The 12,807-nt window shown below is 35.8% G+C and overlaps 1 protein-coding gene across 1 annotated transcript; it reads right to left on the reverse strand.

The window, feature by feature from the left end:
* Positions 1 to 1,291: 1,291 nt before the first annotated feature.
* On the reverse strand, positions 1,292 to 11,133 carry LOC127799561 (metal tolerance protein 11). The gene is made up of 6 exons (XM_052333700.1): positions 10,806 to 11,133; positions 8,981 to 9,090; positions 8,608 to 8,853; positions 2,808 to 2,888; positions 2,395 to 2,628; positions 1,292 to 1,990 (listed from the first exon to the last, which is right to left on the reverse strand). The coding sequence occupies exons 1-6, from the start codon at positions 10,969 to 10,971 to the stop codon at positions 1,643 to 1,645; spliced, it is 1,185 nt and encodes a 394-aa protein (XP_052189660.1). The 5' UTR covers positions 10,972 to 11,133; the 3' UTR covers positions 1,292 to 1,642.
* Positions 11,134 to 12,807: the final 1,674 nt, after the last annotated feature.

Genomic DNA, 12,807 nt, shown 5'->3' on the forward strand with positions numbered 1-12,807 from the left:
TCGGCTTCCTTCTAGTGCTGGTGTGGCGGCGATCGTCCTTCGGGAAGAAGGTAAAGGCGGTTTCGTGGCCGACGTTGGTGATTGTGAAGTCGGACCCTAAGGTGGAAGAAAATTTGGGCAAAAGGAGAAGGTCAATATCTCTTTGGCAGTTTTGGAAGATGACGTTAACTTAGTTGTTGTTAACGAAAAATTCTTGAGAGTCAGACAGGTTGAGAGACAGGCTCACAGAATGGGGGTTAAAAGACTAAAATTTTCTCATCCACATTATATTGCACTTTTTTCAATGTAATATGGGTAAGGGCATTTTAATCTTTTAACCCCCATTTTGTAAGCATGTCTGTTAACCTGTCTGACTTTGTAGAAGAACTCGTAGTTAACTTGAAGATACATCATGTTGGTGATGTTTTATTATCCGGTGACGTGGCTATTTCTAATTGGAGGGATAGACAAGAACAACATTTTTGAGACAACAGATCTCGCTCATTTCAAATGGATCCGAATGTCATAAGTCTAGTACGGGTTTAGTCTGGGCAAAAATTGACAGACCTTCATTGGGAGTAGCCTCCCGTACTTACCACTCGGTAAATTTGGATAACATTCACCTCCAAGTCATCTCGTCTGCCTTTTCTGTATAATATACCTAGCTGTTATGTATTTATGTTATCAGTATGTGTAAAAAAGGTGTACAAGAAATAGCCATAATTAAGTAAGTAAGTTATAGAGATAATTTTTTATTTATTATATAATTATTTATTTTTTTAGTGACGATTTTTTATGTGTGTAACTCCGAACAATTATCATTTGTATATAAATTTGTTTAATTCAAATAATAAAATAATAAGGTTGCGCTCTCTTTATTATTTTTAAGTCATTTTTAGTTTTCAATTTTCTAAAATAAAGAAAACTCGTTCTCTTTACTGTTTTTAAAAATACATTTTTAAAAACAAAAAAAAAATTAAAAAAAAAACTCAAAACAACAAAAAATTATTTTAAGTATTTTCATCTAAAACAAACTTAAAACTCAAAACATATTTATTTATTTGTATTTTATTATTATAATAAAAAAATATTATAAAATTCATTAATTTTAAAATACAAATATTTTTTAATAATATATTAACATTGAATATTTTTAATTTATTAAATAATCAAATTTATTAAATAAAATATTATTAAAAATTTATTTTTAAAAATTCAAAGATAACGCGTTTTCAATTTTTTAAAAATAGATTATCAAAACAAAAAACTGAAAATGAATTCAAAACCAAAATTAAAAATTGAAAATCAAAAAAACGCAACCTAAGATTTTGAGAAGTTTAAATTCCAAAATTCTCCGGTATGTATGTGAAACAATTGCAAAGAACTTGCAAAAACAGAATTATCTCCACCCATGCAACACGACCGAAGCCTCTATGCATATTCTAAATCCATGCTGAATGCTACGGTCTTACATGTTTACATGAATCCATCCCAACCCATCCCAGGAGTAAGAAGTAATAAGACTTGTATTGTTAGATTTTACATCATCTGGGTCTCGGAACCACCAAAGCCACAAACAGTTTATTACAAACACAAGCAAAAAGGACGGCATTTGTAATTAAAATTCGTATTAGCCTGTGTGCCTCCTCCTTGTTGGTTATCTTTAAAGATGCGCCTGTGCATGCTCAGGTTTATGAGAGTACTCATAATCGAGATGAACAAAAGCGCGCTCAATCTCTGGGAGGAGCTCCAACTTTTCCTGCAAAGCCTCTCCGATATCATGGGCCTCTTGCAAGGCCATGTCGGCTGGCAGCACAATGTCAACCTCCACGAAATAGTGCGACCCGAATGTGTAGGCGCGTACTGTGTCAATGTGTCTAATGGCCTTGTGGTGGTTCCAGCAGAGGTATGTGAGCTTCTGCAGATATTCTGGAGCAGCTGATCTTCCCACCAGGGAGTTCACATTCTCCAACACTGTTAATGACCATGTGCGAATGGTGTACAAGGCAAGCTGCAATTTCATACAGGAGCTGTGCGTTTAATTTTAAACACAGGTAACGTATGACAAAATCAAAGGCATACAAATGAAAGATCCATCCTAATTCTACCCAACAAACAGCTCGACCTATGCATGTGGGTTTACTTGGATGCCTAAAATATTAGTTGCCCAACTACAATTCGATCTATTCATTGATGCACTGTTTGTAGTCTCATTCTCATACGTGTTAAAGAGCACCCTTAACCACCTATTCTTCTAGTGTGTGTGTGTGTGTGTGTGTGTGTGTGTGTGTGTTTGACCTGGTGGATGCAGAAAAACCAAGAAATGCATCATGGCCTTTTCAGAACAGATTGAAGTATTGTAATGAACATGCACACTCGCACATTCTCACACACACAGGAGATTATTCCACTTACAATGATAGCTCCAACAGGGTCTATCCAATCACTAAAGTAGTTAGCCAGTAGCGCCGCAATAAGGCCAATGATATTGGTGATGACATCAAAAAAGTGATCCTGCGCATAAGCTTTGACAATCTCATTGGTGAAAGAACGGCAATACACAACCAGTAGGAGTTTTACAATCGTCACAGACAGCATAATCCCCACAACCCATTGTTCTTGCTCCTCGGTCAAGCTGAACTCATTCTCCTGGAAAAGGTCATGGTGGCTTTGAAATTAGTAACACTATAATACCAGTATGACCTATCAAAACAAATGAAAAATTAGGCAATAGATTCCCTTCTCAGCATTAAAAATGTCAAAAATAAAACTTCCAATGCATGGCAATGGAACCAGAGCATGTTAAAGATTAACATGACTTCGCTTACATCAGATGTTAGGGTGCGCACTGACTCCAAGATGATCTGCAGTCCCAGAGTTGCCATGACAGAAGCAAAAACAAGGATTCCCTGCAAATTGCCATGATAGAATCTAAGTATCATAATGTCAACCTAGAGCCTCAAAATTACCAAGGAGCAGTAAGTACTGACAAGCGCCCTTGTTACTGGTCATAATTCACGTGCATTCTGCATTCCATATTTTCAGCATTGATACATAAATGAGTCAAAATGTGCAACCACATTCACAAAATTTGAGCATCATTAAAACTGAATATGCCCAAAATTTGGGGTGTGCAGAAAATATTGTCATTGGCATCAAAAATCATAAAACTCCTGTGAATTGAGTAATTTGCAACAGTTTCTCCCCATCATAGCCGGTCTAGATTGTGTAAGGTAACCACCAGCCAACGTAAAAATCATTGACTTTTCAATATGGATTCTAGATTAATGACCATAAATAGAGATGATTGGAGGACCATAATCTATATAAACCTAATAAGATTAAAGTTTGCAATAATCAGGATGCACCATAAAGATTGAGGAGTCAACTAATAACAAGAATTATAATATATCAGAAATGAATTATTAAGCTTAATGCCACATTAAATTGAGTAAATGTCAAGCAAAACATCACAGGTCCGACAATAACAGGCAAAATTTGGGGGACAACCTGCAAGTGCTGAGGATAGAAGACTGAGATTGTCATCAGACAGATCATCCTCAGCGAAATTACCATCATGGGTAATGTTACCTATCCCAGGCCTCCAATTTTATATTAAAAGAATTACCATTCTGAAAAAACTTTAGACAGTTGTCCAATCTCTCTCTGATATAACTGTATAACAACTTATACGTTAGGGAAACTGAAATCTCATTCCACTGCCATCACCAGTTCAACAAACAACCAAAAACACTGATGCTGGAAGACCATGGTTCATTGAAAATGGTAGGATGGTCACTTTACGCCCTCTGTAAATGGGAACTATGGAAAATTATTGCTTTCGAAGTTATATTCCTATCCTTAAAGCAGATGCATAACTCATTTAAACTTATACAACTGAGTAGCTACAGCAAGTTCCATGGCCAAAGACGCTAATAGGAAAAGGGTACTATCTAGAAAAAGTCTAAAAGATGAGGGTTAACAGGCTATCCATATTGTTTTGTTTTATTTATTATTACCTTTCTAGTTATTTTTCCTAAACCTAAATGGGCTGCCAACATCCACAAATGAAAAACTATGCATTCACAAGTTCCCATTCTAAAAGAGTTGGGAGCAAAAGGACTTATTTTGATGCATGCCTGAATACTGATTCAAATAATTATACAGATCTCACTGCATGGTCAAAAAACAAAATTATAAAAGAGTTAGAAGAAAAATTATTCAAATAGGCAGTATGAATGCTTTCAAACATGAAAGAAGGCATAAGGTGTTACAATGTCAACCAAGAGTCAAGAAGATATTAGCCAAAATATGAAATCCCTGTAGAACAAAACTTCTGAATATCAGTCTATCAATTTACAGTTACCCAACTGGAGCTTAATATCAGATCTGAATACGAACCCTGCTGATTTTCAGAAATATGTTATTCATCTAAATGCTGAAGTAATTTCAACAGGGCCATTTCCAGAAGAATCAGTTTATCTTGAGCAAAAATTCAAGAGGCTATCTCTGAAGAGGAAAAAATATGATTATGTTTCTACAGAGTTGAAAGAGGAAAAGCACAGGAAAAGGTAAGGCTTCTAACACAGCAGTAAATATTCATTATCAAGAAATTTTTTAGGAGCATTATGTGTAACAAGGGTCAGCTTCAACCAATCTGTGTTTTAAAGAGATTCAAAGCACGAAGTTCATCAGAATTCTTAAAAAAAATAAAAAAACAGCAGGAACCTGAAGGATAAAGGCATTCTTAAAGCAGATGATCAAAGTTCCCAGGCTCATGAGGGAAGCCAAATGCCTCCAAGTTTGTAACACCCCACCTCCAAGCGATGTCACTACCTTGAAAAACTAGATGTTTTTCTTTCTCAATACCTAATTTTCCCAATAATAGCACTAATTTCGGAAAAGTGGCATAGAGCAACCTAGATGGTAAATAATAACCATAATCATGGAAGTAATAAAATTTATTACATTGCCCCAAACGAGGATTCCATTTATTATAATGCACAAATCCATGAAGGAAATATAACAGAAAATGAAAAAAAAAATTTACTACAGCACACATTCTCGTAGATGAAATCATGACCTAAAATAGGAATCAAAATTACTAAAAAGCCCTTCAACATGGAGGGATTAACCATGCACCTTCTCTTTTCCACTTCCTCTTTTCCTTTGCTGGAGTTACCCAACACATTTGAATATGTCGCATTAAATGTTGAATCATTTAGTGAGGGGTTCAAAATGGTTTTCATGCATCTAGGTGTAAAATGGCATACTTCATTTTCCTTGTGTTTAGTGATGGATGAGACCCTTGCTAGATCATCATTTTATACAACCTTTTGGCCAGGGCTAGGGTGGCAATGCCAAACCACCCATGATGATCAAAATACTCCCTTGTCACTAAACAAGTAGTGTAGCATGACAGACAAATATTGCATCATGTGCATCGCAAATATTTACATAAAACGCATATGTGCCCTACATAACATGAGCCTTTGTCACGTGCTCAACATGCACAGGAAAACATAGGTTTTAGGGTAAACATCTCACCTAAAACAGGTAGATACTTGAACCTCATGCTTAGATTACCCCCTGAATCCTTTCCTAGACACAACAAATATATATATATTTGAGAATTCCAAAAATTTCCTTTTTCCCCATTTTTCCACTTACCTCATGAGCTCACATCCTTTGCCCACGCACCCACACGCCCACACTTGACTCACTCCAATCTTCCTAGTTCTTCCAATTGCTGGCCAGTTTGTCAGGGTTTCACGAATGCAACTATTTCGATCCTTTTCCCCTCCTTTTTCTCTCCTTCCCTTCTTCTTCCTCCCTTTCTTCCTTCCTAGCAAAACCTTGTCGAAAAAGACCAGTCACTAGACTGGTTTTCCGACAGATTCTCAATTCTCCAGTGAGGTTATGTCCCACTATTTTATCCACCTAAACCCACCCCGAGACCACCTTTGGAACCCCCTCTTCACAAGCCCCTTAACAATTTCTCCAAAACTCTCACCTTTCACCCCTAAATCATGTGCCCTAGATCTTGGCCCTCACCCCTATTTATGATCGAATTTCTCCAGCCAAACTGCTAAATTGAACCAATCAGATTATTTCTTCTTCCTCAAGGCTCCAAAAGCACAACATGTGAAAAACTACTTGGATTATTTGGTAGACTTTCTGGTCAAGCAGTAAAGATTGATAAATCAAGCATCTTTTCAGCTCCAATGCAACAAGAAATATCAGAAGACAAGTTAAAAGGCATCTTTAATTTCAAACTGGCTCAAGAGAAGAAAAGCATCTGGGTATGCCAGTGTTTTTGAAGCATTCTAAAAGAAGCTCATTTCAATACATAGTGGAAAAGTTTAATGAAAAACTACAAGGTTGGAAAGCAAAACTCCTATCATTTGCTGATCGAACTACTCTGATCAAAGCAGTGGCGGCAGCACTGCCAACTTATGCTATGACAGTAACTAGGTTTCCAGAAAACCTATGTGAAGAGCTGGACAAGAAAATCAGTACATATTGGTGTGGAGAAAATGATGAGAAAAGGACGTGTAGATTGAAATTATGGGAGTTTACATGCTGTCTACAAATTACAGGAGGTCTCAGAATAAGAAGTATATGGAAGACACAAATACTGCTCTTCTTTCTAAACTTAGATGGCAGATAATAAAAGATGAAGGGAATAAAAGAGGTAAGATCTAACCTTTTATCTTGAAAAGAATATTTTGCAAAAGAAATTCTTTCTTTGAGGTTAAGCCAAAAGTTCAAGATAGCTATATCTGAAAAGGTATTCTTTCTTGTAGAGTTTGGTTGAATAAAGGCATGTGCAAAATATTAGGAGACGAAAAGAGGATCCATGGGATCCTTTTCTCCCCAATTTTTTCCTCAAAAGCAAGAAGTTTGGAGTGATTATTCTTTGCAACTGGCAGACCTTAATAACTGGAATACTAAAACTTGGAAAGAGACATTATTGAGAAGAATGTATGAAGAAAACCCTGCAGCCTGTATTCAGAAAATTCCTATTCCTTATTTTCCTATAGCCGATGACTGGAATTGGACAGACTCAGAGCATAGAAATTTTAGCTCAAAGGCTATATATCAGATGGTGATTAAGAAGAAAAATTATCAAAGTCAAATGTTATCAGATGAGGATCTGCAGCTCTTTTCAAAACTTAAGATTCATAGAAGGCTCAAAATCTTGTCACAGAGAGCTACAGTTGATCTTTTGCCCACAAGATGTCCACTTTCTGAAAAAAATTGCAATGAGAGATAAAAGCTGTCTGTTATGTAATGAGCATGAAGGAACACCTCTGCATCTATTCCTTACTTGTCTTGTAGCCAAAGCAGGCTGGTTCAAGAAATTGGTCTCCATACTGATCTTCTAAACATCTCTTTGATATCTCAATGGACCACAAAACTTCTTCATCCAAATACTCTGAGTCTTTCAGTTTCTTCAGTCAATCTGCTTACTTTCCGTGCAACCATTGTGGAGAAAATTTGGTATAATATAAATGATATTATTCATGAGCAAAAGGCATTTTGTATATCTCAGCTCCAAAATCATAGAGAAATAACATGGGAGGATCACCTTGAAATCCTATCTTGAATAGGTTCAGAAATACCAACTATCAAGAAATAAAGCTCATGTTAAGAATTCTTCCCCATGGATTGCCCCTCCCCAAGATACTATCAAGATAAATTTCAATTCTGCTTTCCATGATAATACTATGGTTGGAGGTATTTTGGCAAGAGATTATCAAGGGAAAATCATAGATAGGAAATGTTCTAAAAGAAAGGCACTAGAAGCTGAGATAAAAACAGGTAAAGAAGTATGTCTATGGATTGAGTTCTGTCAGGTTTTGTATCAGACTCATTGTTTCCTGTCTACTACTGTAAAAAAGAATCCCAAGAATTGCCATGGATGAGTACAACCAGAGTTGTAGATATCAAAACCTTGCTGAAAGAAAATCCTTTATGGTCAATTCATCACTCTCATAGAAATAGTAATAAGGCAGCACATGCCTTTCTCGATATGCTATAGTAATTCTGCTACATTTGTTTTAGCTTTTCTTCGCCATGATATGGTGCAAATATATGAAAATAATATGCAGCTGTCAAGGGGAGTTATATAGATTGTCAATTTCTGTGAAATTGGTTCATATGTATCTTCATTCTATCTCATTCAATAGAAGTTGCAATTTAGCAGGCAGATATACACACACACACACACACAGAGACTATCTCATAAAAAGGAAAAGAAATAATAAATCAAATAGGTGAACACGGTATCTCACTGACTCCCAACTCTGAAAGTGAATAATGCAATTGCATGGCTTAAACTCCAATGGACAGGTATACCAGTGGTTAGCTGCTTAAAGATCTAATATTGTTGTAACACAATAGGCAAGTTGATTGTTACAAATTCAGCTGGGGAAAAGTCAATTAGGTTGTACTCTATGCAGAACAGAGTAAGGAGAAACACATGCAGAAAAGTAGAAACCTATTTTAAGCAGAACATTAAGTTGCATATAATTGACTACACAAATGCTGCATGAACATGTATGTATGTATATTTATATAAAAATGAAGGCAAAGGAAGTTTAGGACAGAAGTAGTTTAGCTAACCAACGGCTGCATTCGCTTCTTTCCAATAGGATATTGATATGGGTTTGGTGTCTGCATGGAGAATGCTGTAAACCACAGGATAAAGCCTGACAGCAGGTCAAGAAGGGAGTCTAATGTGGAAGCAATAATAGCTAGGGAACCACTCCTGACGGATGCATAAACTTTAGCAGCGAAAAGAATCATGTTTGCAAGATTCGACAATCTAATGGCAAGTGTCTCACTTCTGGCCAAATTTTCCCTCTCTTCCTGCAACAAGAACATTCCAAAGTCAGTCAAAGGCTCTTGAATTTTCATGTTTTATTGCTAATGCTGCTAAAAAGTTGCATAGATAAATGATGTTTCAGTGGGAGCAGAAAAAGACAGGATTATAAACCTTTGACATTCCAGGGACAAATCCACGATCTGCTAAAGCATCCATTTCATTAAAGCCCTCAAGCATTTCCATCTGCTGTTGGTAGTATTCAGCCACACAGTCTTCTTCTCCTGGATTTATTAATACCACAATTCAATTGAACTCATCTAGTTCTGGATATTCTAATTGATGCATTAGATTAAATCTTCATGAGCTCATCAGTATGCATCCAAGCTTTTCATGATTTGTAGTACAAAATTGACTTAATGATACAATACATACATTAACATATCAGTGTGGTGCTTCAACAGCAAGATAGGGTCCAGCAGATCATAGTTGTCAAAGGCACGCCTCTCAAGGCTCAGCTGAGGTTGCCTTGCTTTATAAGGTGAGTGCCTCACCTGACCACAAGGCACACAACTTTTCCTCCTAGGTAATTCTTCTTTGTTTTGTTATGGACTTGTTAAAATCCAACCAATTAATGGGAAAAAATTAAAAGAAATTTGAGAAAACAATAAAACACACCATTATTAGTTAAATAGTGTGGATTATATGTTATTTATGATTTTATAAGTTTGCATTTACCACTTTATAGGTACATATTGAAAGTAATTATGTATATATGTTTTTCCATAGATTTTTATATGTGCACCTTGCTTCGAAAAGGCTCGCACCAAGGCCCCAAGCACCCTTGGACCTCAGTGCACCTTGAGCCTATGACAACTATGTACCAGATTCAGTACAATGTAACTAATCTATGTCTGATTTTCAGTTATCAGGCAATCAAACAAAATATTAAAAACCATTTCTATCTGTATCCAGTTTGCAGGAATCCAACTTACCCACTTGAGATAAAAGTTCCACTTCTTCAAAAATAGAAACTCAGAAGTTGAAGGAATTACAATCACGCTATATTTTTGTTGTTGAGCAACAAAAGCCAAAAATTTGGAAGTGGATTTTCAACCCTCTATTGCAATAATGTTGGTTTAGATAAGCACCACAATGTCACTTGACTAAATCATAAGCCATATTGGTCAATTTCTTATGGAGTGGATATTTTAAATTAGCAGTATTTAAAGTATATTTTCATTCATTTCCCCTAAGAATCTGTGCAACCAAACAGACAATAAAGTAAAATCACAGAGGCAATAGCAAAATACATATAATTCCACTCAAATGCACTTAAAGTTTACAAAAACCAGCGCCCAGTTTACCTTCACAAGAAAATTAAACCTCACTATGGCAGATGGCAACTCCTAGGGCTTCAGTTGATAACACTACTGAGGAAGCAAAATCATCAAACAAAATCAACAGCTTTCAACTGTATTAAAACTTTTCTTCTAACAAAACCTTCTATCCTTGAGGACCCTCAGGAACGCGGTGTAAGAAACATAACTGAATCTACTGCCCTTGAAGTGCTAAAATAAACAAAAACCGCGTTTGATTTAAGCAACCATTGGGAAGAGCAAAAAGTGTATGGAAAACTAAAAGTTGCCACATGTTCGGAGGAGGCATCATATGAACACCGAGAACCTAAACGACAAGATAAACTTCCATCTTCATATATACAAATAATATATATACATCTGCATAAAGGATTTCATTTATAAAATATATAGATTTGCACAAACATAATATTTGGATAAATTGTAAAAAGAAATCAGAACAAAATAGCATTTCTACAAAAGGGGAAAAATTCTTGTCAGAAGAGAATATTGCTAATTTAAGACACTGACGAACAAGTGAGTGAAGAACAAAAGCAATAAAAATAAGCTGGAGCATTAAAAAATGAGTAGTACACTCGAAGCAACAATAAAATCTTTGAAACAGGGAGGGAGCAAATGACCTAACATGCCAAGGCAGTGATGGAGCCCACGAGGAGGCTTCTCCTTGCGCTCAGACGCCTGAAAGCCGTCGAACTTCAACCGCCACGACTCGTCGCTGTTGTTGGCCTCAAGTAGGAGGAGTTGCTGCTCCTCCCGAGGGTCGCCCAGCTCCGCCGATTCCACCATTGTTACTCAGCGAGAGGGAAAATACCTAGAAAGAAGAGGAGAGAAAAGCTGTCCCCTGCATGCGTTGCGAACAATGGACTGGAGGCGAGACAATGGAAGGAAAATAATATATGCATCAGTATCACAGCCAGTCAAGTTTGGAGTGCCTGTCCCAATCCATCCTAACTCACTGTTGTGGCTGCTATTCTCCCTCCGCAAGCGAAGAGAAGAAAATGACACTCACCGCAAATCTTGAGGCCACGCGCTTTCTTAATTATGTGACCACACGCGGCGGAATGGTGGTATCTCAAATCTGACCGGAGGAGTGTTCGGATGGTGGCGAGTTCACCGTAAAGCCGAAGATGGGGGACACGTGGGTGGTGTGCAGTGGGCTTCACTTGACTTGGGCTTTCAGTGTCTGGTGATGGTGAAAGAAGCGTGCGAGCGAACGAGGAGAATCGTATCGGGAGCCAAATATTCTGAGCCACACCACACGATTCGATTCTCAGGCTCAGCCGCAGCTGCTCTATGACGCATGAGTTGATTCAGCATCAATAGAATTGAAATTTTGGCTTTAGGGGTGTTTATCTAATTAAATTGATTGATTTATGTGGTCGATAATGGTTTGAGTTGTTGAAAAAATTAATCATAATGGTCGTTTAAAATTTTATAATTTGATAAATTAATATGTAAAATTGACTGTTTATATCTTTTAATTAAAATTTAAAAAATCCTTCCAATCATTAATTATGGATGGCTGTGATCGGACACATTAACATATAGTTATGTATTTTAATTTAAAATTTTCTATGTTTTATAGTTTAAATATTTCATGAAATTACTCTAATTGTTGGTTGTATATTAATTCTTATACTTCAATCAATCACTATGCTCCTTATATTTCTTAAATTGTCCACTAAACTATGATTTGTGTGATTTAAAAGGTGTGATGATTTAGCTATGACTTGAAAAGTAACCAAACGGTTATTAAGAGTTTAATTTAAAAAACACTTTTCAAATTATTCAATAGGAATTTTAGACACCCTATTATTCCATTTTAGCTCTACTCTTTCATTATTATCACATTCTCTGTCTTTTTATGTAGCTTCTCTACTTAGGTGCTTCGTTCTCTTTGCCACAGTTGTTTTTCTATATTTTTTTCTTTTATTATGTTATAGGTAAAAGTCCATTAAAAATTTAAAATATTTTTTTTAATATAAAAGGCGTAAATTTTTCTATACGAGAGAGAGGAGGGTTCCACACAAATACGTAAATTAAATAACTCCGACAGCCCAAAAAATTTTCAGAAAGATAAATAATTATTCATAAAAACCCCACATAGTGGGATAAAGACTGGATATGTTATTGTTGTTGTAAATAATTCTAATTTTAAAATAATTTTAGAATATTAGAATAAACAATCATCCATAAGAAATTTTATCTCCAAAAAAGGGGCAAGATAAAGTTATTTGCAATAGATAGACATCATCCAAAACAATCCTAATCCCAGCTAGACTAGAAATAATCAAGATAAATGTTATTTGTAATAATTAAAATTCTAACAAGATTAGAAAAAGTCAAAATAGACGTTATCTACAAAAATCATAATCTTGGATTAATTAAGATTACTCCATATCCCTCTATGAATAAACAAACATTTATTCTTAAGAATGTATATCTCTAATACTAGTTTCAATATAATCTTTCATTATCTTCAATGTCTGACTTAAGTATCGGAGTGTTTACACAGGAACCCCCACACGCCTTCTGATTGTTTATTTTTTTTAGATTTAGGTAACTTGACGATAATGTTTTCAATTAAATAAATTTATTGTTGTATCTATGACAATTGGCGTC

The sequence above is a fragment of the Diospyros lotus genome, chromosome 4 (assembly GCF_014633365.1).
Source record: "Diospyros lotus cultivar Yz01 chromosome 4, ASM1463336v1, whole genome shotgun sequence".
NCBI classification, from domain to species: Eukaryota; Viridiplantae; Streptophyta; class Magnoliopsida; order Ericales; family Ebenaceae; genus Diospyros; species Diospyros lotus.